Source organism: Gossypium hirsutum, chromosome D01 (assembly GCF_007990345.1).
Source record: "Gossypium hirsutum isolate 1008001.06 chromosome D01, Gossypium_hirsutum_v2.1, whole genome shotgun sequence".
Classification (NCBI taxonomy): domain Eukaryota; kingdom Viridiplantae; phylum Streptophyta; class Magnoliopsida; order Malvales; family Malvaceae; genus Gossypium; species Gossypium hirsutum.
In genome coordinates, this window is record NC_053437.1 from 44,558,948 (window position 1) to 44,585,072 (window position 26,125).

At 34.5% G+C, this 26,125-nt stretch overlaps 2 protein-coding genes across 2 annotated transcripts; one reads left to right on the top strand and one right to left on the bottom strand.

The window, feature by feature from the left end:
• The first annotated feature begins 968 nt into the window (after positions 1-968).
• Positions 969-2,071, top strand: LOC107921182 (probable calcium-binding protein CML25). The gene has a single exon (XM_016851060.2). It carries the CDS (start codon positions 1,302-1,304, stop codon positions 1,893-1,895), a length of 594 nt encoding a protein of 197 aa, XP_016706549.1. The 5' UTR covers positions 969-1,301; the 3' UTR covers positions 1,896-2,071.
• A 2,410-nt stretch (positions 2,072-4,481) lies between these two features.
• On the bottom strand, positions 4,482-5,160 carry LOC107921223 (uncharacterized). The gene has a single exon (XM_016851103.2). The coding sequence runs from the start codon at positions 5,102-5,104 to the stop codon at positions 4,694-4,696; it is 411 nt and encodes a 136-aa protein (XP_016706592.2). The 5' UTR covers positions 5,105-5,160; the 3' UTR covers positions 4,482-4,693.
• Between the last annotated feature and the right edge of the window lie 20,965 nt (positions 5,161-26,125).

Sequence of the window (26,125 nt, forward strand, 5' to 3'; positions counted from 1 at the left end):
TTTTTGTACCACCAACAAGGGAACTATTAAACATCTCTCCCATGAATCTAAATTTGCTAAGGCCATTTGGTTTGGTTTCCCTCTTTTTCTTTGCCCTAATTCTCTTAATGTTTCTTCCATCTCCAATTAGATTCTCCAATTGATTCAATCTAATGACATCAATTCCCTTGATTCAATTAGATTTTACTTTCTTTTGGCATGTACTCTCTAGACCATTTGGAAAGCAAGCTATGAGCTCATATTTCGGGAAACTAATCCCAACCCTATTGTTGCCCTCAAAAGGATCAATGATCTTTATCTATCTATACTCAACACTTACACCTTCGACACTCCCTTGGCCATTCGACCAAAGGCCCAAAGATCTCTTGACATCGGAGAATCAACTCCTTATTGAACTCTTTGCTTATGCATAGTATAAGACAACCAAAATGTCATGACTGACGGAGTAACAATTGTTCAAGATCCCAGAGGCTTTCGTTTGATGTTTATCGAAAGTCACAAATTTGCAAGCAAGCTCCATCCTAGGATCCTTATTCTATGTCCTATTCTTTTTCCTCTCAAAGCTCATAATATCACTTATTGTAGGCTTCTCAACAAGGATGAAAAATGAGTCAACATTATACTTGGGTGCATGAATATAGGATGGAAGCTTTAACCAACACTTGAAGATATCCGACAACTCCTCCATTTCGTCATTATCCAACAACAGACCGCAAATAACTAGCAACTCAAAAAAGAAGCAAAATCTTCATTAATTTCTCCTGGCCATAATTTTACTTCTTGCCTTCGTAAAAAGGAAGAAGAAGCTATTTTAGTTAATAACTCTTAAAAAATATTATAAAAACAATATAACTTTTAATATTTTCAATTTAAAAAAAAAACCTGTTATAAGCTCAGTGTATTATATAAAATATGATCTATCTAAATATAGCATTTAAAAAGGAAAAAAAAGTAAAATTGATTACTAAAAAATAGGAAATTCAAGTATTCAACTGCTCAACAACATGCTTCCAAGTTCCGTTTTCTCCACAAATTGTGTGTAGTAATCACCGCCTAAACTCCCTCTATAACAAACCCAGCCAGTAACACATCCCCATTCCCCTCCTCTATATTTAGCAATGAACAATAATCTGCAAAATCAAAATCCCATTTTTTTCCGTTTCTACTTATAATTCCGTAAAGGATAGAATTTCCCTTTGTTCAGTATATATAATCCACTCACCTCATCTTTTTATCTATTTCAAAACCATTTTTTTAATTTGTTGTTGAGTTTTTTGTACCAAAAAAAAAATCACAATCTAATGGGATTTGGGTCGATTTTCAATAGGAAAAAGAAGCTGCGTTCTAGAAATTTAACTGATTCTCCAACTGTCTCTTCAAGTGGATCATTGTTCCTTCAATCTCCTGTGCGAAATTTTACCCAAACCCAACTCCAAGAAATCGAAGAAGTGTTCAAAAAGTTCGATGCGAATGGAGACGGTAAGATCTCAGCCTCTGAACTGGGTTCCATCATGAAATCACTCGGTCAACAACCCTCCGATGAAGAACTCCACAACATGATCAAAGAATTCGACGCCGACGGTGATGGGTTCATAAATTTCAACGAGTTCATCGAGTTGAACACCAAAGGAGTCGACTCGGAAGAGGTTTTGGAGAACTTGAAGGACGCTTTCTCGGTTTATGACATTGACGGGAATGGTTGGATTTCAGCTGAGGAACTCCACGAGGTTCTTAAGAGCCTCGGAGAAGAATGCTCGATCGCAGAGTGTAGGAAGATGATAAGTGGAGTCGACAATGATGGGAATGGGATGATTGATTTCGAAGAGTTTAAGGTTATGATGATGGCTGGAGCCACCTTTGTTTCCATGGATTCTAAGAGAGATGTTGCTCTCTAAATCAACTGATGCTCTGGTTTTTTTTTTCTGGGTATCAATCTGCTTAATCCATAGCAGCAGCTTGTTTTTATTTTTATTTTATTTTTTATTTTCTTATATTGGTCTTATGAATTTGTGTATATTTTGGATTACTATCAACTTCTCTTTCTATGGAATTTACTGGCTATTTTGGATAAGTCTTGTATGTTCAAAAAAAAATACAATCATATCAACACTAACACAAATTATTAATATATCAATATTTATTTATATATATGTATTGTAAATCGGATTCAACTATGCAGTTAAGTTAGGTATAAGTTCAATGTCGGCAGTCTCATCCAGGGCATTACAGTTGTGTAGGGGGGAAAGTTTCAGATGGAACCCACAGCGATGCTTCCTCTGGTTGATATGTGCAAACCATAGCTCCAATCAAATGGCCGAATTCTGCACCAACAAGATGCTAATTAAGTTCTTGTCAATGAGTGTTTGATCAAATGCCCAAGTGGGCCATAGTTGTTTTCCATAGGTTTCTTTTTATTTCATATAAGTTCGTAGTAGCATGGGAAATCAATGACTTTTTTGCTGTCAAATCCATATGATTATACTGAGCTCAAATATGATGCAGCTCTTATGGATGCTGCAAGTGCAACAGTCAAATTTTAGTGGCTTTGGTGTTGTCTACTGTTTCCAGGTGCATGGATTGGATGGAGCAGTCCATGCGAATCTTGGACGGAGATGTTTTGACAAGTCTCTTGGTACTCTTATGGTATCTTTGGAACACTGGTAACAATGAGGTGCTCATTGGCAAACAAACCCCACCGCTTGTGGCTCTTGATTATACAGGAGAATTACAAGCAGAGTTCCACATTCATAATTTGACTAAACAGCTAACCTTGTCCCATTGTCGGAGACAGGTTAGATGAAGGCATTGGAGGGACAAACTTTGAAGATCAACGCAGATGCCTCCTTTGTTGCAAGAGACCACGCATCGGGCATAGGCGTCATGGCGGGCTGATCCTAGGCAGGTGCAGAAAGAGAGTAGCTGAGATGATTGACGGTAGCATGGTGGAAATGATGCCATCATTTGTTGGGCTAAAACTTGGTAGAGATCAGGGTTTTGATAATATTATAATTTAGTCTGATGCTTATTATATAATCTCCAACTTACTAGTTTCTGTGAGGAATTGTCTTTATTGGGCCACATTCTTGGTGAAGCCATAGCTTGCTTTCACATTGTCTATAAGCTTTTAAAACATTTGTATTCACAATTTAGAAAATTGATATTTGGTATCATACAGTAACATGTTTTTAAAAACTAAAGCAAAATATTATGTAATATTATAAATACTATTTTTATTATATTATTTAAATATTAAAACAGATATAACCGTATAATAATATTGAACAATTATAGTTGTTTTGTAATTTTGACTTTTGATCATGCTTTAATTTTTATCTTATTATATAGTTATATGATGATTTTAAAATTTAAAACATAGTTTTATTATATTAGTTAAAAAATATATGAAGACGGTTATGTTATGTTTTTAAAAATTAAAGCATAATTTCAATTGCATTACTTAAAAAAAGTATCTTTTAAAATTCGTTTTTCTTAAGATCACATATTAACTTAAATAAATGTTGCAGTAGTATAAATATTTTTTCTAAAAATTAATCTGGTTTTTTAAAATATCATTTTTTTTTCTAAACAAATTCATGCTTAAAATATTGTTTAAAATTTATTATGTTTTAAAATTAAAATACTTGGAATTTTAAAGTTTAATTTTTATATTCTAATATTTAAAAAATTGTTGAACTACATACTTGTCAATCTATTCATAATGTTTAACTTAATTCAAAAATAATAAATTAACAAAATTATTAGAAACAACTTATAACAAAATTAATTTTTAAATATTATATTTAAATTTATTTTTTATTTTATTAATACATACCATTAAGTTGTGAATTGCACGGGTTGACCGCTTAGGTAATAGGGTGATGCATTGTGTTAGTCAGTTGAGGCTTAGTGGCTCACTTGATACTCTTTGGTTGAATTACCCCTTCAAATATCCATGATGTTGTAATGGCCGATACTTATCTTCATTGTACTCAAAACATATTTTGTCATAGAAAAATTGAAAATGCATGTGTTTAGCACATAATCATGTTGGAGACTTGGAGTAACATAGTGTACAAGGATGCTTATAGAGTGTTTTAAGAGTTGAGCTATCTGTAATCGGTGCAGTGAGCTGATTATAGATGTCATGATAGATCCCATAAAGAGGCTGAAGATCCAAGGAGAACCACCACGAATTTCTTATGGTATGGAAACGGTAATTACAGTTTGCTCCTTCTTTGGCACTTGGTTCTGTTTCTTGTTGTTATCACCCCCACACATCAAATCTTTTCCTTTCGGTTTAAGTAATTGACTTGTTTTACCTGGTGGTTAGATTTGGTGCATCCATTGCGGTGTCTGCCCAATATATTTTTTTTATGTTTGACTAGGAAAAGAGGAGTGGGTACCAAAAACAGAGAGGTGATTTGCTATAAACCAAACTGTGTTCCAGAAACAGAGGGAGCTTAGCTGGTTTAAACGTTTAATTCAAACAACAAGACCTTTTAAGTTATTAATTAATATAGGGAAGAAACAGAGGAAGTGTTTTCTCCATAAACATATCTACAACAGATAGATCCATAAACAGGGGCGTAATTAAAAAAGAAAAGAAAAATCCAATCTAATCCTAAAAAGCTGTTGGTGGGCATGAAAGTAACTATTTCCTCTTACTTTTGCTTCTACAAGGTGATGGAAGGTTCTAGGAATGGCCAACAGCTATAGGTCTCTCAGCTAATCCGAGAGGGGAACGGGAGCGTTGCCTGGTGATCTCCCGAAGCACTCGTCTCATATCAGCTTGTTGCAATGACGGGTGCTTGATCTTCTCAAACTCTCGCTTTATCTTCATCACTTGGCTATGAATTGGGACGCCTTTATATCCATCTTCATCTCTTATAGCTGCTTTGTTGTTGTTGTTTTCATGGTTGATCTTCTTTTGCTCCATATTTGTAAACCTAATTCGCACCCTCTCGTTTTGTTTTTTTTTTGGCAGATTTGCAAATTGCAAATGCTGCTGCTTCACGCCCAAGGCCTTGTATACCTGTTTTTTGTTTTGGAGGGCGGAGAGTTTGAAGGGTTTATATAGATATGGTGATAATACTGAAAATGACATGATTTCTTCATGAATAGCGAGGAAAAGGAAGCTGTTTGGCGAAGGGTATGTAATTTTCGACACTTTTTTGTTTTTATTTAAAATGAGTATAGAAGTCTCTTTTCAATACTTAATTTTGTTGGCTTCCCCAAACTACCCCTTTTAGAAGACGTGATTGTTTTTATTATTATTATTTGTTTCAATGACTTGCGGGATAAGTAGGATCGTATACGGTAGATTTCGAATTTTGATACGGTAATTGTGAATGATTGTATATAGATTGTAAAAATTAATTTGAATTTCGATTTGATTAAAGGTGTAATTTAGTATATAAATTATAATTATAAAAATAAAATTTTAATTATGATTCAATTGTATAAATTAAAAAAAATATTTATATTTAATTTTATAACTAGATAAATATAATTATTTGTGTCTATAGTATCTAAACGTAAAATATTACCATACTAATAATAACAATTTTTAGATTTAATGACAAGAGTACTTGTGTTGTGACATGATGATTTCAATATTCTTACTCCAATTATTAAAAAAATGTAATACTAATGATTTGTGAGAATTAAATAAAATAAAAATTTTATGTATATCAAAATTTATGCAGTCGTGATGGACCATCGTACCATAATTAGGTTAATGGATATAAAGCTTAACGTAACTTGGGTACTTGATGTAACAAAGATTAGGCAAATGGATATTTGGGACGTTAAAGGTAAAGGTAAAGGTAAAAACATGGCATATTACCTACACTCCATCATTGCTTATTCAGTAGCCTTAATTCAGAAAGCTAAATGTAACGTTGATTTTCATTTTCTAATTAAATTAAAGGTTGTTATAAGATAGGGTCCACCATTCCATCTTAATCTTAAATTAATTGGGACAACACCCAAATTTTCCACATTCAAAGCCACGACAGAGCTGTCCTGTCCAAAGCCAAACGCTCTTCCACGCGGCATCCACTCAATATCTGACGAAAATGACTCCATGAGAGGAAGTTTGGCTTTCATCTTTATCACGTTTGTTTCATTTTACATTAATATTAAGATTGGAGGTTTAGAATTTTGTTGCCATTAATGTGATCAAAACGGGTAAAATCATTCAAGTTAATTTTTATAATTAATTTATACCAACATTAAGTTAACATTTATTTTTATTTTTATTTTAAATATTAGAGGTAAAGGGAATGAGTTGTTTATTAATTATTGATACCAATGAGATTTAAATTCGAATTTTAACGCCAGCAGCTACTCGTTGCGTGAAGCATGAGTATGCCAAGTGGCATTTCAGGATTTGCTTCGTCTATAACTAATAAATATCCACTTCAGATAAAAACAGAAAAGAGCAAATTTTCTTTTGGTTGGCTACTTTTGGAGTTTTGATTCAATGGGGGGTTTGTACCCTCAATTAAGTTTTTATTTTTTATCCGTCTGTTTTATGAGAGATTTCAAAATTTTAGAGTTTAATAAATTTCAAGGAAAAATAAAAGAATTGGCTTAAAAATTCTGGTAAAATAATTTTAAAATCAATTAAGTTGTTAATCAAAATTTATAATCACTTAATTCTTTAATAACAAATTAATTAACTAATCATGAATTTCGTGAGATGGTAATGGTTTCTTCTACCTTAATTAGTGGTTGAAGGTTTGATTCTTATCTTGGGTACGAAGCAACTTTAAAACTTGTGACTAGCGTCTACTCTTTTAATGCACTTACAAAATGCGGTGAAGCAATTTAATATTTGTCAATTTTGACAGTAAGCAACTAATTGCTCCGATTTTAAGGGCTTAATTGATTTTTTAATTATTTAGGCTAAAAGGTACTAAAACATTAGAGATAAAGAAGCCCTGTATTCATAATAGGCCGAGCCTGGCTTAGTCTCTTAGGTATGTGAAGACAACTATGATTATGTGTAAAGTAAAGAATGCAAAGGAATGATGCATTAATAAGAAAGAATTACACAATTCAAAAGGCTGGCGAAAAGAAAGATAAAAATGAGATAATGTGCATGACTAAAGAAATTTGATCTTAGTCCTCCCCTTCATCAGGCTAATTAGTAGGCTAGGTAAGGACCTTTTCAGTAGAAGAGGTGTCCACTAGAACTTGATCTTCTGATGTTGACCCTTCCCTATCATCTTCAAAAATGGGTGTGGATGGAATGATAAATCCTTTCGTTTGTTTCCTCTCGCTTTGAAAAGTTTCCCACTCTTCACCTTCTAGATGGTAAACATCAAAGTTAAGTGAACCGGTGGAAATATCTTCGGGACAATTGAAGTCTACTTTTCTAGATCAAGAGGACTTGTAGCCATCAAGGCGCGCAGAATCATATTTGACTTCCATTTAGGTAAGGCCTCAATAAGATTATTTTAAGTGTCCTCTTGATACTTCTTAAAGGTCTCATCATGGGAACGACGTTAGTTCTCTAGTTCTGCCTTGTGGCTCTCTTCTAGGGCTTTGAGTTTCTCTTTTAAGGCCAGTTTCTCATCCTTCAATAAATTGACTTCCTCTTTTAGCCGCTTATTTTTGGTCTAAGAATCTCTGTATTTATCTGATAAAGTTGTGAGACGCACATTAAATTTTCCAATTAAATGGGTGGACTTGAAATTTCTAACGTAGTTCAGCCAAAGAGTCCTCGCCAGATTTTGCAGTCTTCTCTAAATTAGATATTTTTTTTGGTAACGTTGACTGGCATATCTCAGGGCTCCATTCTAAAGACCATGCTTGATGGACATGATTTTTGTAACTTGGGACATAAGAGTTAGAGGGCACTTAATGGAAGTGGATGCAAGGTAGGAGGAGAAAACCTCCCTTAATTGAAGAGGAAGTAAACTCTATTGTTATTAAGAGATAGAGCCGAGAGATGTGAAAGATGGCACAGACTCCAAAAGAGCTCGCCAAGGAAAGACACTTCTTATCCCAGCAGGGGTAGCATCTTGAAACACTCCGCTTGGCGAAGCCATTGTAACCCAGAGAAACCTAAAGAAGGAAGGGAGACAGAATGGACTCTAACTAGGTGCTAGACTTGGCAATGAGCTTGAAGGCTGTAAGTACGCCATTCTGGTGAAGTCCCCACGATATGAACAATAGGGAGGAATGGGTGGGCGTAGTTCTACCCATCTTAATGACACTTTGGCATGCCTACTAAGGCAGATAGTCATGATAAAGATAGAAAAGATGGAACTTCAGTAGTTAGAATACGCCAAATTGGTTGACTACAGTCTTAGTTAGGTTCCAACGAGTAGTTAGGTACAAACTAGGAAAATAAAATCATGTGCAATCAAATAAGTGAACAGATGGATTGTCACGCACACTTCCTCAAAGCTGTAGACCACTCCCATGGCTGAGTGGTTAGAGATGTAACAGTGTCAAGCTATCATAGGAGCAAGAGTGGAAAGAAATCTGGGTAGCCCAGTTATAAAAAGGGGAGTCTTCTTCCTCCTTTGCGAGGAAGCACTCTTGGCTTAAACAAAAGGGAGATCAGAGAATACTCTTACTCCTGTTAAAGCGTGGATTTTTGTCCCAAGCTTTTTCTGTTGGATTGCTAGTGAACATTCCTATTTAGCATGGTAAAGTAGTTATGTAAAGTTTAGTGTTTGAAACAAAAAGGAAGACTGAGCTAAGTAAATAGACCTTGATGTGTTTTATATGGATGGACATTTAGGGCTGTTGATCTACTCGAAGGAAGCCCATATCTATCGTCTGAAGCTACTAAATGTGAGCAGTAGGTGAATACCTCGTGACTCTCTAAGCTGGCTCTTTTATGTATGCTCATCTCTTCCATGTTGAAAGACTAAACTGTGAAACAAACGTAAGATATGCATGTGATATATTGACTCTGTGAAGGAAATATGTACTTGATATGTTGTATGTGTGGCTTGATGCCAAACTGATAATATGCCTTTGTTCTGTTAAGATGTACATGCTTGATGAATATGAGCCTGACGAGCTTGAATATTTCTCTCATATAATAACTCAGTAATGGACCCAAGTAAATGCATGTGGTCATGTGTCTATCATGAGTCTCTACATGAAATGTCATGCATGAGTATAAAAGAAGTGTGTCACATGAATGAAAGAGTAAATGTATCTGCATGTCAAAGCCTGTGTAAAGACTCAGTCATGCATAAGTCTGCATATTGATTCTGCTTGCATGTAAGGGTCTGTCGAGACAATAAACACGGATTCTGATATGTGAAAGACCATGGCCTGAAGACCATATCGTGTAAAACCTAGTTTGGGACTATGGCGTCATATGGGGTATGTGAAGTCCATATAGTGTAAGGCCTAGTCGTATTGCTATGGCACCATATGGAAAATGAATACAACATTCGAATATGTCACATGGATATCTACAATGGATGGTTGGGTGAGTACTAGGTAATGAGGGGCAAACCTCATGACGATGAGTGTAGGCGAATCCTTATCGTCGAAAACACCAAGCTACCGATTTTATGGAAGCATTTGTGGTTGTTCTATGGAAGCCTTTGTGGCTATTCTGTGGAAGCTTTTCTGACTGTTTTCTATAAAGCCCTTATAGCGGGTACTTGGTATGTGTGAGCTTTTGTGGTGGAACCTATTATATGTGGAAGCCTTATGGCTGTTTCTATTATATGTGACCTTTGTGGCGGTGACTGTCTGAATGCAGGTAGATGTTTTGTGGATATCTATTGACAAAGAGTGTGTCTGCAACTTCCAGAGATAATGGAAGATATTTGAAGTGAAATGTACGCTATAGTGGTGGAGCTCGCGAAATGATCTCGGGACAAAGAAATCAAAGGCAATGCTAAAGTGGCAGACTTTGAGGAAGTTGACCCTAAATGTCTAATAAAACCTTCACAACTGTTAAAAAGACATGAATACAGGTAAAAAGGGGATTTTCTCACTAAGTTCTAATTAACTTACCTTTGTGCATTCTGCATTGTAGGTAAGAAAGATACTTGGAAGGATGGCGTCAGGGCTGCGATGAGGGAATGATGGAGTGGGCTCTAATGCATACAAAGCGGGGCTATACGAGTGTATTCAAGCCTAGACGAGTCTCATGGAGGATAGTTTTTTGTGATGTCTTAGCACATATTTTAAGTGGGATTTTTCGTAGTCGTCTTCTATAGACTTATGAGGCCGCTGGAGTCGAGTTATGTCATTATATAAATATTGAGTTATAAGCATGCCAAACTAAGGGCGTGATTGATTCTTATATGCATGTTGAATTGCTAAGTTTTTTTAATTAGTAAGAATAAATGTGGTATTATTCAGTATGTTAAGTGTTGAGAAATATTTAAGAGTCTAAATCTTCTTAGTAACACCCGAGGCTCAGATTTGAATGATTGGGCCAAGTCACAGGCGTTACATATTTGGTGCTTGGAGAGGAGGAACCGTTAATTGAATAGAAAGGATCGTCTCTAAAGTATTTCTTAACAATGAAGGATAAAAGGAATGTATGGGAGAACATGGTAAAGGGGCAGACTCTTTAGGTAATGATGGGAACTTAGGAAGAGCAAGAACTAAAGGTGTAGGGGTAACTACGGTGACAAGCTCTTTGCTTGGTCTATGCCTTATTAATGGAGGGCATTCATTGCCTTCAGACTCTTGAGTACTCTGTTCTACTCTAGTCATCTTCTTTGTTGTCTTTGCTGCTGTCTTTTTTGATGAACCAATAGTAGCTTCCCCTAGGTACGAGCTCCTTAAGGATAGATGAAATGTCCCTATCTTGGGAATAGGATGAAGGCCATGCACCATCAATAGGAGAATTAGCTCGACTTGAATTAGTGGCAAAAAAATAATAGGGTTAGTAATAAGATTCCAATTTCGTGGAGAAAGGCCATAGACGCTATAAAAATAGAAGGCTGGCTCTCTTTTGTGCCTTACTAGAATGCTGGCTAAGTTACCATATAAATTGTATGGCTAGGCTTAAAAAGCAGAAGGCACCTTAAGACCATATAGCCATTTGATTGGATCATTTTCTCGATAACCATTAAGGCTAAATTCCTGAAGACAGTATTGGAATACGTTTCTAATTAAAATGAGTTCCACGAAGTTAAGAACACACTCCTTACTCAATTGTTTGTGTTGAATATTAGCAAGCTTAGAATCTACTGGCTAACATTGAATGCAAGTACTCTTCTTGGGAAAGGACCATTCGGTTGGAAAACCAAAACTAGACTCGAGTTTACAAATGACTCGTACATATTTGTCTTATCGTTGATGAAGGTTAGAAATGTTGTTCTGTACAGTGGGCTCACATCCTGTACATGCACTGAAATAGGCACTGTCGACAGATACGTCTTGTCTAATACTATCATTTTAATCACTGATAACCCCCATGCAAAACCTTATACTTACAACTTACTGTTCAAATACCACATAAACTTACTCATTCAGAGCTTAACATGCAGTGTTGTAACACTTACCTGGGGATAGGATAATCACTGATTAGATCTAGATTCATAGCTTCCAACTTAGTGAGGAAGAGATACCATTTGATTTAAGAGAAAGAATTAGAGAACAACATTCAAGGATGAAGAAAGACTTTTTCCTGAACTCTTCACACACACATATATATAACTCATCCTGCTCAGTGGAATTAAATAGTGTCACTTTTTAGAATTTACCTTCTTAATGGTCTACAGTTTTCGAGAGAAATAAAAATGCGAATTTCGTATTATAAATATTATACTTGTCTATCCATTTGGTTCCTAAATAGGTTACTTTACAATCTTACTAGCACAGTACTTCAAACAAACAAGGCGTAGGCGATAATTCATATTATACTTACCCCTTTTCGCCTAACACTGTCTTTTCCTTTAAATAACAAAAAATCCTAAAATAAAATATTCTTACATGCAAAGCAATTACAATATGCCTAGACCTATGTGCCAAAAGAAACATATGGGCGTGTAACGCCCTCCACCCGACCCGAGCCATCAGATTCGAGCAAAGGGTGTTATGTCCTAACTCAGACGATTTCTAGACTTTCCTACTCGCCTATGTACTAGACATAATAATGACTTAATAAAATTTCTAATTTTGCTTTTAGTTGAACTACCTCATTTTATTATTGTTATTCAACTACTTGTACAGTGTAATGTTTTCGCCTTACATTAAGCAATACATATAATCATAGTACTACATCTTTTGTGCAGACTTAACTTCTCCCTAAGGCTTATCTCATACTTATATATGATTATAATCATATATTATCTTACTTATCTCATACATTATGGCTAACAACATTCTTGTGGCTCTTTTATCCTTTCCTTTGGCGTAGACTACACTTTCGCTACAATCTTTCCTTTCATCTTCTTTGTATGCATATCAACACGTACTGCTGGTCCTATGGTGTAGCCTTGGCATCGTCTCTCATCTCCCTTCATTCTAACGAATCCTACAATCAGAAGCATCTATAATAAGTTCACAAGAACTTAGTGAGGTGTTATCATACTTACATTCAATAGTGTATATATACATAACAAACATGCAACATCACAACATTCATCCATACATACACATCAAATCTAAAACGTCACAACATACTTCGTGGAATCAGACCGATACTCATCAGTTCGACACAACACAAGTATTATAGTCTTTTTAGTTGATACTCCTTCACATTTTATGATTATCTTACCTCGGTTGGCATCATTAAACTTACTTACAGGTTCGCTCTCACTACTCACTCTTCCTTCCGAGTCCGCCACTTTGGCGTTGCTTTTGTATTCTTTCTCCCAAGATCATTTCATGAACTGCACCACCATGGCGTATACTTAACTTTAGATATCTTCGACTGTCTTTAGAAGTTCAAGACACACACTTTGTCAATAGATAGCCACAAGGGTGTCCATAAATCATCATATAGCCACTAAGGCATCCACCTACATTCAAACAGTAATTGTTTCAAAGGCATACTTATAACAGAGACAACCATAAGGCTTCCACATATAACAGATTCCACCACAAAGGCTTACATATACCAGATTTTTGCCACGAGGGATCACATGTAACAAGTTCCCGCAAAAGGGGCTTACATATAGCAAGTTCCCGCCACAAAGGCTCACATGTTAGATTACAACCATAAAGGCTCATATATACCAAGTACCCGCCACAAGGGCTTATAGAAAATGACCATAAAGGCTTACATATATTAGAACATCCATAAAGGCTTCCATAGAATAGGTAGCTTGGTGTTTTTGACGATAAGGATTCACCTACACTCATCGTTATGAGGTTTTCCCCTCATCACCTAGTATTCACCCAACCATCCATTGCAGATATCCATGTGACGTACGTGGTCTTCATTTTCCATATGATGCCATAGCAATACGACTAGGCTTTACCAAGGGCGAAACCAGGGGGCTAGCAGGGGCCCCGACCCCCTTAAAATAGAAAAATTTTCATTTAGGCTTCAAATTAGTAAACGTAAACCCCCTCTAAAAATGATAAAAATTTGAGTTAATCCTTTAAAAATTATAAAGATATAGGCTATTAAAATGGTGAAATTGCATTTTTACTATCGTAAAAATTAAAATTTAATTTCACTCCCCCAAAAAAAATTTTCTGGCTTCTCCCGTGGGCCTTACACTATATGGACTTTACACACCCCATATGATGCTATAGTCTTAGACTAGGTCTTATATGATATGGTCTTCTCTTGCCATATCCATGGTCTTTCACATATCATAATTCATGTTTATTGTCCTGATGGACCCATACACACAAGTAGACTCGATATGTAGACTTATGCATGACTGACTCTTTACACAAATTCGACATGTAGATGCATTTAGTCTTTTATTCATGTGACACACTTCTTTCACTTATGCATGACTCTTCATGTAGAGACTTGTGATAGACACATGACCACATGTATTTACTTAAACAGAGGGGTTACACGAGTGGCATGCTTAAGCTTGCTAGGCGCATATTCATCAAGCATTTACATATTAACAGAACATAGGCATATCATTCATCTCATGCTTTCTTTCACAACAGAGGCGAATTATTGTCTTGGCGTCAAGCCACACTTGCAACATATCATATAAACATTCCAAAAAATCATCATGTCACACATAGTTCATATATTCATCACAATAATAACCTCACAACAAAGAGAACATTGCATAAACACATGCATGCATTAACAGTCATAATACTCAAAGAGTTTACAGGGTTACTTACTGAACCCTCACATGGTACACGAAACTTTCTCACCTTAACTTACCATTTATAAGAGATCTACACCATATGATATTCATAGGTCCTTACAGGGTCTCACAGAGCCTCACCTATTGCTCACCATTAGCAGCTTTAGGTGTTAAATCTAGGCTTCCTTCAAGTAGATCATCAGAAAACACATCAAGACCTAGATATCTAACTCATTTCTCCTTCTACTTTGAGCACCAAATCATGTAGCAAAGCTCTACTAAGCTTGCTCTATCGAGTTAAACAGATTTGCTCTCCAGTAGTTTAGCATGCAAGGCTGGAAAACTTACCTCTCAAGGGGCATCTCAGGGTTGATCCTCCCATTCCAGGCTTTTATAGGAAGAGAATAGTTCTTGAGGAAGTAATGAACAGTTCTCTCCACTTACCCAGTTATTAGATATTTTTCTTGGTTCCAGTGGATGTTTGACATGTGTACTAATCCATGTGATCGCTGGTTAGATTCACAACGATTGTAAAGTCCTCTGTGTGTGAAAACACATTCATGGTTTAGCCTTAAGTCTCCATTTAATCGTGGTCCTTAGTCATCTCATTAGAGTGTTACTGGTGGCGTATTACTAACACTTTGGTACATCATGCCTCACTAGAGTCATCTCTTTTAAGTAACTCCCCAAAGAATATCTCGCCTCATAAGGACTTATGTGTCTACGTCCCCGTTAGGTGTCTTAGCGAGCGTTCAACATTTTACTTAATTAAAAACTATAGGCCTCACGTGTCGTTTGGCCTTGCCCTAAGTTTCGGGGAAGTCTTTCTATCTTCCTTTACCTTACTCTCTCGAGTAGAGATCTTAAAATCTTTGACCAAACCTATGCCTTTATTGGGACCAGATGAACATCACATCAATCATTCGATGGTCTTATTCAAATCCTACCAATTTCAAGATTATTAATGAAATACTTTCCATTGGTTCCTAACCATTTTAGTTCATTTTCAGTTAAGCTCTAACTATTGTTTCCTTGCTATCTTAAAGGCATTGTTACAAAGTATACTCATTGCTGACTTAGATTGACACGGTTTATTTCCTCATTTCTTTTAACAGATTTCGCCCATCCTGTTCACATTAGTCTTGGCTCCTAGGGTGAATCCTTCCTTAATTCTTAATTACCACGTGTTAACCCAATGTTCGCCAACATAAAGGCGTCACAGGTGCACTCGCATAGTTTTTATCTTGTAAACTAAGTTTGGGCTCTATGCATCTCTGAACTTATTCTATCTGCCTTATTCTTTCGAACAGTATTCAGATCCTAATATTCCGTCGGATAGGATGTTACAAGGCGGGTTACACTTTGTTGAGCAGATTATTTTGCTGCTATACACCAAAATCTTAGGTCCGCAGGACTTGGGGTGTGACAACTCTCCTCTCTTTAACAAAATTGTGTACTTGAAAATTTTTTAACTTTAGAGAATTCTAATGCAAAACTGAAACCTAATTTTTTTGCGCCAGGTGTATACCAATGACCGGCTCTAGACGTACTAACGTCCAGAGTGTGAATACTGCTACAAAATATATGGAATTGAGGCTGTGTCCACAAGTATACAGGTTAGGTTGTAAAATAGTTTCTTTACAGCGAAACACTTGGTAAGTATTTCGAGGATCATACCTAAGGGATTGCAGTTTTGGGAAAAGCTCCTATTAAGCCAATTACCAAAAACAATTTGTAATATAATTGAGTCACGAATTAATAGTGTTAATCAGGAAGCAAGATGATAATAATAATAACAATAATAATAAACTAAATAAATTCAACTAAATCGAAATCTACTCCTAGGTTCATGTATCGACTTTTCCTATTCCTTGTTTTGACTATGTGAGTTCCTTTAGCCTAGATCCAATTGTATTACCTAATTAATTATTGATGTAGGGATCTATTCAACCAGTTAATCATCAACCTAGTTGTGCCTTTCGGCGTCCAACTAGCCTAATGATCGGTAAGAATTACTTATCCTTGAATTCTACAATGACCTAATTTTGAATTTTGGGCATGTAGTAGAATTGAATTGAAAAATTTTAAAGTTTAAAGATCAATATTAAAAATCCATAGTTGGTAACGATACCAAACCGATACCTTACTGAAAATTGATACCAAAATTCAATTCTGTTTTCTTTTCAAAACAAGAGTATCGATATTTATTTTTTGGTACCGATATTTTATAAAAAGGTATCGATACTCATATAAACTTTGATACCATAAAGACATTTTGTTAGTTTAAAATTGTTCATATGATAAAATATCGATACTAGATACAAAAATATCGATAATTAAGTTTAAAATTGGTAAAACCTCTTTTTTAAAGGTCCACATTATGCCTAAAACATACCTAAACTCAATTGATATACTTAGACATAATTAAGGGCGTGCAAATCATCATCTAAACATACTCATCCATATACAACTTAATTCGAAACATCAAAATCTAAGCCAAAAATATATCATTAAGATCAACGAACTTAAATAATCAACCCTTAAGGCATTAAGGTACTTCAACATGAGCAACTAAACATTCAATCTCATTTATAAAACCTAGACCAAAACATTGTAATTAGCATCATTCTCACAACTATGCATTAACTATAAACTCACCTAGCATATTAACTCCTTAACTTTTCATCCATTATGCATATCACCAAATTAATTTAGAAAGATATCTTAAGATGACCATTCCTATCAACCACATATATATAAACATATTCAATACTTATAAACTCAGAAACCCAAATACCATCAAAACACAAAATGCACATTACATATATATAGAACATCCTAGGTACATGCCAAGATCAAAAGAACATTTCACCAACAGTTGAGTTCGGGATAGCTGCTAAATGCTGAGTCGATGATTGAACCACTAAATACCTAACCTGCATATGGAAAAACAAAACTGTACGCTGAGTATAACTTAGTGGTATTTTCTACAATATGAATATATAAACATAATACGAAATATTCAAATACAAGATTAAAATGCAATAAAAGATATGCAAAGAAACATGTAACTTTCATAATTCATAGTTTCCTTCTTCAAAATTCATAAGAGTTTTAACATGAGTTATCTCTTTTATTTTCATACTCAATAGAAATAAATATATAATTCATTTCCATATCCAAATTAATTTCACATTTCAAATAGTCTTCAGTATTTCCTCATTTAATCAATTTAATCCTTAACACAAATAACCAATCCAATAACTTTAATATATCTCACCAAATCAATTTTGTAGTTTACCTTATAACTTACCATTCAATTCAATGTACAAATGTAATAATTGAAATAGTTCAGATTATAGAAACACAAATCGTAAACTCTGAACTATTTGTCGACGACCTTGTCTTTTCTCTTTTTTTTCGAGGAATCTGAGTCAATGTTAGCTACAGAATAAAACAAACAACACATTTCCTCAATACACAAATAATTCACCCTCAATAGCTAATTTATATAGCTTTTGCATTTTATTCAATTTAGTCCCTAAAATTAGGACTAACATTACTTCTAAATTAAACCCCAATTTTTATACCAATTTCACTCTAAGCCTAATTTAACTCTCTATTTCTCATTTCTACCCCAAAATTTTGATTTTTTCAGAATTCGGTCCCTATTGCTCAAAATCAATAATTTACTTTAAAATTTAGTTATTTTTTTACTCTAAACTTAATATTTATCAACTTAAGCCTTAAAACTTCAACTATTCACCAATGAAAACATTCACAAAATTTAATAGTATCGAGAGATATTATATGGGTCAACTAGCCTAAACTATCAAGATTCTAAAAACATAAAAATTAATGGACTAAATTAACTAACCAATTGAAACTTGAAATGTTTAAAACCCTTAGCCGAATATTTCTTCTTCTCCCTTAAGGTTCAGCTTGCATAAAGAAAGAATGAAAATTGTTTTCATTCTCTTCCTACTAACTATGTTTTATTTTAATGTTATTATTATTTTATCAATTATATATTATAATATATTTATTAATTAAATCTTATAACATAAAACATTATGAAACCCCCACCACCACCGTCCACTATAATTATAAAGTGGTAGAATTACTACTTTAGTCCTTATTCCATTTCTAATTAATAAAAATACATAGTAATTGAAATTGTACTAATTTTACAATTAAGCCCCTGAACTTTAATTAAGCTCTAATTCGATAAAATTACTCGACCAAAATTCAATTCACTTTTAATATAACTCTGTAAATATTTTATTATTAAATATTTACAGGTCTGATTTACGAAAATGAGGTCCTGATACCTCAATTTCCAAAACCACTAACTTTTGAACCGATACATTTGTACTTTGTCTAATTTTCCAAATAACCAAAATTAGTAGACCAAGCTTTAGTTTAATACTGTAATACCTTCGTAAATATTAATAAATAATATTTACTGACTTTAACATCTAAAAATAGAATTCCAAAACCACCATTTCTGATACCACTGACTTTCAGGTCGTTATATAGTTTCCCTCGAAAACGTAATTATCTCGTGCAGGGATTTTTAGGCTGCACAGGGTCAGTGTTGCAACACAGGTCTGCAGCGTTGCAACACAGAGGGTGTCGTGACATAGAAGGGAATGTGTCACGACATCGAAGGCAGTATCACTCTAGGACTTGTTTTTTTGGCTTTTGTCTTTGGTGTTGTGACATCAATGACTTAGTGTCGCAACATAGGCATCAGTTTCTACCCGAATATGCATCTTTAGCTCCCGATTTGTCCTACAAGACCATGTAACCTTATTTAGATATATCAAATATAATAAAAACTACTAAAAAGTATAAATTACTACTTTAAGCCTAAAAATCTAAATATATACTAAGATGCTTTGATTTAACTATTAAAAAAGCTAAAGTTATGTGTAAAAAGGATGTAAATAATAGTGTAATTCATGGCAGATCACTCCCCCACACTTAACTTTTTTCTTGAGCTCAAGCAACCAAAACATATATATGGAAACAGAAAAAAAAATGAAAATGAATTAATTTCTTTCTTTGTACAAGATAGAGTTAGTGAAGATGGATGTAAATAAGAACCTCACACCTAAACTCCCCATAGTTAACTGTGTGGTTGTCCTCAAGAAAACCAATTCGAAACACAAAGCATGCAATAATAAGATGTCCTTTGGATTTTATTACTACTACAAACCTGATTGTCAAATATTAAAGGTATAAGAATTCTTATGACACATGTAACTTAATCTTGATAGTTTAATGTCCTGAAAACTATTTAAAGTAAATTAGAATTAGTTTACAAAGTTACATTACTAATAAATTAGAAGTAATTCCCATGATCAAATATTTAACAATACCACCATTAACATAAACCAAACAAATAGATAGCAGACACCATCATGTGAATAAAAAATAGTCATTAAGTATAATTGTTAGCAATTTCAGAAGATTATGCACAGAGAATGCTAAAGTCACATTGGTCTTTTAGGCTTGTAACGTTCTGAGGCTTAGGACGGTATGAGTGCAAAGAAAGATATGGCTCAAAACGGTTCAAACACTAGAAATAGTTAAGCACACGATATTGTTCCCTCTTTTCCTCATAAATTTCCCATCGAAGCTCATCGCCTTTTGTCTCCCTCTCTCACACCTACCTTATATCTCCATGTAGGAAGATACAATATAATACTAGCAACTATGGTCGGCTTAACGAGTTTTGGTGCACTGATGACTAAGTCTATTCTCACTTTTGTGACTTTTTGTTTCTATTCTATATTTTTCTCCTCTTATTTTTACTTGACTTTTTTCTAGAAATTTTTTTCACACATCTTTTTGACCTATAATTACTGTATCACATTGTTTCTTCTTTTTTCGCTCTTTTTTTGAAACCACCGTGATGTATCTACCTAAACCCTCAATATGTATGGCCTGACATCTATTTCGTAGTGTATTAAGGGACCAAGAATAGAGAAGAGTTCAAGTTTTATGTGTGGTCTTTGGGTTTCAATTTTGTTGGTTCATCAAAAAGGAGTTATCAGTGTAACACCCCTAACCCGTATTTGTCCCTGGAATAGGGTTACAAAGCATTACCATAAAAACATAACTTAAAAACATTCATTTCTAAACATTACCATAATCATAGCATAATACATTCATACACATGCATATTGTCCCTTATTCGAACCCTCAGGGCCTTAAAAACACTTTAGAAATGATTTGAGACTAAATCGAAAACATTTGAAACATTGAGGAAAAAGTTAGAAAAATTGGGTTGTAGGGGTCACATGGCCATGTAACTCACATCGCTGGGACACACGCCCGTTTAACATTCAAAATAGGGACACATGGCTGTGTCTCAGCCCGTGTCTGTATCTGTGTACCTCTCTGACTTGGGTCACACGGCCAAGCCACACGCCCGTGTGCAAGGCCGTGTAACTTTCGAAATGCCCTTACACACCCGTGTGTCAAGCCGTGTGCTAGATTGTGTAACTGCCTGACTTGTAACCTTTAAAACCTACAGTGGACACACGACTGAGACACACGTCCGTGTTGTAGGCCGTATGGACAAGAAATTTGCCAAAATCAAGTCATTTATTTCACCCATTCAAAGCATGAACCTAAAGACTGTTTCTCATATGACAAAGGCCTCATAACCTACCCAAAACATGCATAAAAATGACCAATTCATTACACCATTTATCCATACAACCAATATGCCAATAAGGCACCTCAATCACAACAATCAAACATAGCTAAACATGTGTATATTTGGCCATTCATCAACCATTCACATCTAACCTATTTCCATACCAAACTTACCACAATTGACCACATTGAAACTACACCAACACATACCAATATGGTCATTCAAACACATGCATTAACCTAGCCATATTAACATCAACCATCAAGGCATCAAAATACCATAAGTACAAAAAATTCAAAGCAACATTATATGTTATAAACATCAACTAAACATTGACATAAGTCCACCTATACATGCCATTATAACCTTGACCAAAACTTTAAAATCTACCGATATAACCTCTAGATAGTGTGATTGGTCTTCGACGAGCTTCCCAACCGAACAAGCTTCTAGTTATCTATAAAACATAGGAAAAAAAACTACGTAAGCATGTAATGCTTAGTAAGTTCGTAAAACATAAAACATAGCTTACCACTTCATTAATAACAATTAAGAACAAGCACTATAAAATCCAACCACAAGCTTGACACAAGCCTAAGCATCAACAAACAACACATGTTAGCATATTCAAACATGATTCACATGAACTTAATATAGGTAAGCTATTATACATGAACATAATTCATTTGAATTCATCATCTTCTTTAAATAACATACTTTCAATGTACTCACCATTTCAATTCTTTTCATAAATACATATCATGGTTCATATTGAACATTTACCATTTCCTTCCCTTTTTATGCTTGTTGAACCGTTTAGAATATCATCAGATACGCGGGATAGCTCACACAAAGTGTGCTAAACATATAATCATAACCTTACCTTCCCTTTACATCATTGCTCACACGAGCTGTGGGTTGGAATGTAAGCTACACGATGCTGCTCACATGAGCTGTGGAGTCTCTGCAACAAATGCAAGACCTCAGCCATCGGTAGGACATTCAAGACCAATACCTGTAACATGGAAACCCTAATGACATGTCATTTGTATGATCCGAATTCCTAATGACATGCCTATTTAATTCACACACTATTCAATTTAATCCAAAATTCATACTTTCATAAATTTACATTTTTGCCCCTAACATTTTGACTTCTATACAATTTAGTCCTTAAGCTTGTAAATGGAAATTTACATAATTTCAACCCTAACCCATGCAAGCTGAATTATTATGAACACGTATCAACTCATACAAATAATTATTTCACAATTTCACCGTGTAATTTTATTATTTTTACTAATAAATCCATAATTGACATTTTTATAAAAATCACTTTACAAAACTTGTTTATTTATCAACAAGGGCTCATAATATTTCATCAAACTTAATAAATCATACAAACATGTTGATTGAAAAACCCTAATCCTTTAACAATTTTGAAAATTAGTCCTTGGGCTAGCTAGATTAAGCTACAACAATCCCAAAAATATAAAAATCATTAAATATATAATCAAAATACATACCATGCAATCAAAAGGAGGTGACTGAACCCTAGCTATGGTGTCTTGATAGTTTTGGTTGAAGAAGACAGTTTAGAAGATGATAGCTGATTTTTTTCTTTTGTTTTTATTATATTAACCTTTATTTACCTAATTACATTTTTAACCTTTAAAATATCCTTAATTTCAATAAAAAAGCCATAAATTTCCACTACCACATAAATGGTCTAATTACCATATAAGTCCTCTTACATTAAAGTTCTATAACCATTTAACACCTTGAGCTACTAGAACTACACTTTCTTAATGAAATTTTTATACGACACTACTAACATTCCATAGAACTTAGAATAATAATAAAATAAATTTTTACTTGTCATATTTGTGGTTCCAAAACCACTGTTCTGATTTCACTGAAAACGGGCTGTTAAAATCAGGCTCAAATAATGAGAATAGGGATTCATAGCATTAAGGTTTGGTAATTTGAGAACTGACTATTCAAACAATTCCTTAGGTCCCCTAAGCATTCCACCATACAAAATTTCTTTCATGCTTCAAATTAAACCAAATGAATAATAATCAATTCAAGCATTCATGTTTCTACGACTATCTATAAGACTTATGTAACAGCCCGTTTTTAGTGATGTTAGAATAATGGTTTTGGAACCACAATTTTGATGAGTGAGTTATTATTTTATTATTATTTTATTTTTTATCAGATTATATTAAGGTCTTATTGAAATTTCATTAAGAAATTTTGATGTTTGCATGATTAATTAAGTTAAAAGGACTAAATCGTAAAAAATATAAAAGTTGAGTTCTATTAGTTAAATGTGTCAAATGGCTATGGAAATGAAAGCTAAAGGACTTGAATGGTAAATATACCATTTAATGAGTTAGTGGATAGTTATGGATAGGTTTTATTGAAATTTTAATGGTTTAAAAGGTTAATTAAAAAAATTAATAATTAAGTAAGATATTAGTTAATTAAAAGATGAGAAAAACTATCATCTTTCTCATTTAACCTTTTCTAACCTGAAACACCATTAAAGAAAGCTTAGAGCATTCGGTTGGCTTTTTCCTAGTACATGATCAAGATAAACCACGTTCGAACTTAGATCGAGGAAAAGCAAAAGATTCAGATTAACTCGATCTTACTTCTATGCCTTAGTTATTGAGGTAAGTTCGTATGAATTGTAATCACTTAAATGTTGTTTAAATTGAATGTTTATTATGGTTTTTTGATGCAAATGAATCAATATACAAATGTATCAATGCTATGATGAATTGACGGATATCGAGTCCCGGTTGAACATTAGGAATTCTTAGGATACAAATGACATGTCATTAGGAATTTTATGATTCAGGTGATAGTCTTGAATGTCCTACCGATGCTTGAATGTCCTACCGATGGTTGAAGTCCTATATTTGTTATGGATTCTCCATAGATCGTGTGAGTAGCATCGTGTAGCTTAGATTTCAACCCACAGCTTGTGTGAGCAGGCCCATTTCATAACTCGTGTGAGCATTGATGTAAAGGAGAGGCTACAGTTTTATGTAAAGGCACACTTTATTTAAGCTTTCCCGAGTATCCAATGTAACTCTAAATGGTTCAATGGGTAAGAAAATGAAAAGGAAATGGTAAGGATGCAAATCCAATGAATCATGACATTATGGCAACATTGATGATGTAAAGTGTTATGTTTGTACATGGTAAACTACATGTCTTATGGTTGATTGCATATATATCATGAACAAGTATACTAACTTGTGAGTTTGATGATGTGGTATAGGCTCATACTAATACTTTTGGCATTGGTAATGGTTCATACTTGTTCTATGAATTGTATTATTAAAATGGTAAGTTACGTTATAAGTTTATACGAGCTTATTAAGCACTCATTGCTTACGTAGTCTCTTTCCTTGTTTTATAGATCATTGGAAGCTCAATTTAGTTGGAAGCTTGTCAAAAACCTATAACACTATGCAAGAGACAATTTGGTAGTTTTTTAGTATTTTGGCCAAGGTTTATAATGGCATGTACATGATGTTTTGTAATAGTGTTTTGATATGTTTATGTCTTAAAGATTATGTTTGGTTGGTGCACTTTAATTTTACCAAACTTTGTCATTTTTTTTATCATTTTCTAATGCTTGTAAATAAGGTTCTTTATGTTATGTTTAGAATGGTTGATAATGGTCAATTTGTTGTATGATTTGGTAAGTAATTGAGCTAGGTTATAATGCTTGAGATAAGGTAATGGCGACTTGTTTTGGCATGTTATGTTTTGGTATACTTGTGGTGCCTTTCAATGACATATTTGTTAGGTAACTTATGATGTTTGAAATGGTATGTTTATGCAATTCTGAATGGTGTTTGTACTCCTTGAGAGTGTGCTTATTTGGATTTTATTATTATGCATAGTTTGATTATGAAATGGCTTGATTTTAGGTACGTTTTAGGTTCACACGGCCTGAGACACGGGTTGTCATATGGCCGTGTGACACACACGGTCTGGAGACATGGCCGTGTGTCATTTGTGAATTTGTTAACATGCAAGTTAGTGAGTTACACAGCCTAATACACGGCCTAACGCACAACCTGGCACACGGGCGTGTGGGGGAATTGAGAGAGTTGCATGGCTTGGCACACGGGCATGTGACACGACCGTGTGACCCTACTCAATGGCTTACACGTGTTAGGACATGGTCGTGTGTCCCTTGTTTGAAATTTACACGACCTGGGGCTATGTCACACGACTTTGTCCCATGGCTATGTGACCCTTATTTTTTTTCCAAATTTTGTAACTTATTCTAAACTTTTAGCTTTGCTTCAAATTAGTCCCGAATTGCTTCTAAGCTATTTCTAGGGCCTCGTGGGCTCGATTTAGGGACAAAATGTATGAGAATGAATAGTTTATGATATTTTTAAGTTATTGAATGATATGATGTTTAAATATTTCTGATTGTACGATAATGGTTCGTAACCCTAATTCAGTGATGAAGACGGGTTAGGGGTGTTACATTTAGTGGTATTAGAGCTACGATTTAGTTCATTTTTAGACTGAACGTATCATGTATGGAGTCTAGAAATACATGTCATTATATAACCTGTGATAATGTGATAAATTCTGACTCAAATTGAACTATGTTTTCATATAGATAAGATGTCATCCAATTGAGCTAATTCCGATAAGGTTGAAAATAATGCGCAAGCCTCTGTACACGGAGCAGCTAGTAGTGGTAGTGGGCCCGTAGCTGAGGGTCGGGGAGGTGAGGCTAAAGAAGCCTTCTTCTAGATGATGTATGAGTGGTTCATAGAGTTCGTAAGAATGAACCTGTTGGCTCAACGACCTCCACCCCCCGTACCCCAACCTATCCCCGTTATTCCTAAGGGTTTGGAACCAATACGTGCAAGCAAGCCTCTAATTGATAAAATCCAAAAATGTAGGGTTGAAGAGTTTCATGGTATATCCGAAGGCGATCCAGAAAAACCCAAGTTTTGGTTGGAAAACAGAGTGAGAATTTTTGATGAATTATCTTGTACACCGGTTGAATGCTTAAAATATGCTGTTTCTCTATCGAAAGACTCATCGTATTAGTGGTGGAACACTTTAATTACAATAGTACTTAAAGATCATGTGAATTGGGAATTCTTTCAGACAGAGTTTAGACAGAAATATGTTAGCTAGAGATTTCTCGACAAAAAACACAAAGAAT

Bases quoted from the DNA above. Each gene is read 5' to 3' on its own strand.
- LOC107921182 (XM_016851060.2), top strand. From the start codon at position 1,302: ATGGGATTTGGGTCGATTTTCAATAGGAAAAAGAAGCTGCGTTCTAGA.
- LOC107921223 (XM_016851103.2), bottom strand. From the start codon at position 5,104: ATGTCATTTTCAGTATTATCACCATATCTATATAAACCCTTCAAACTC.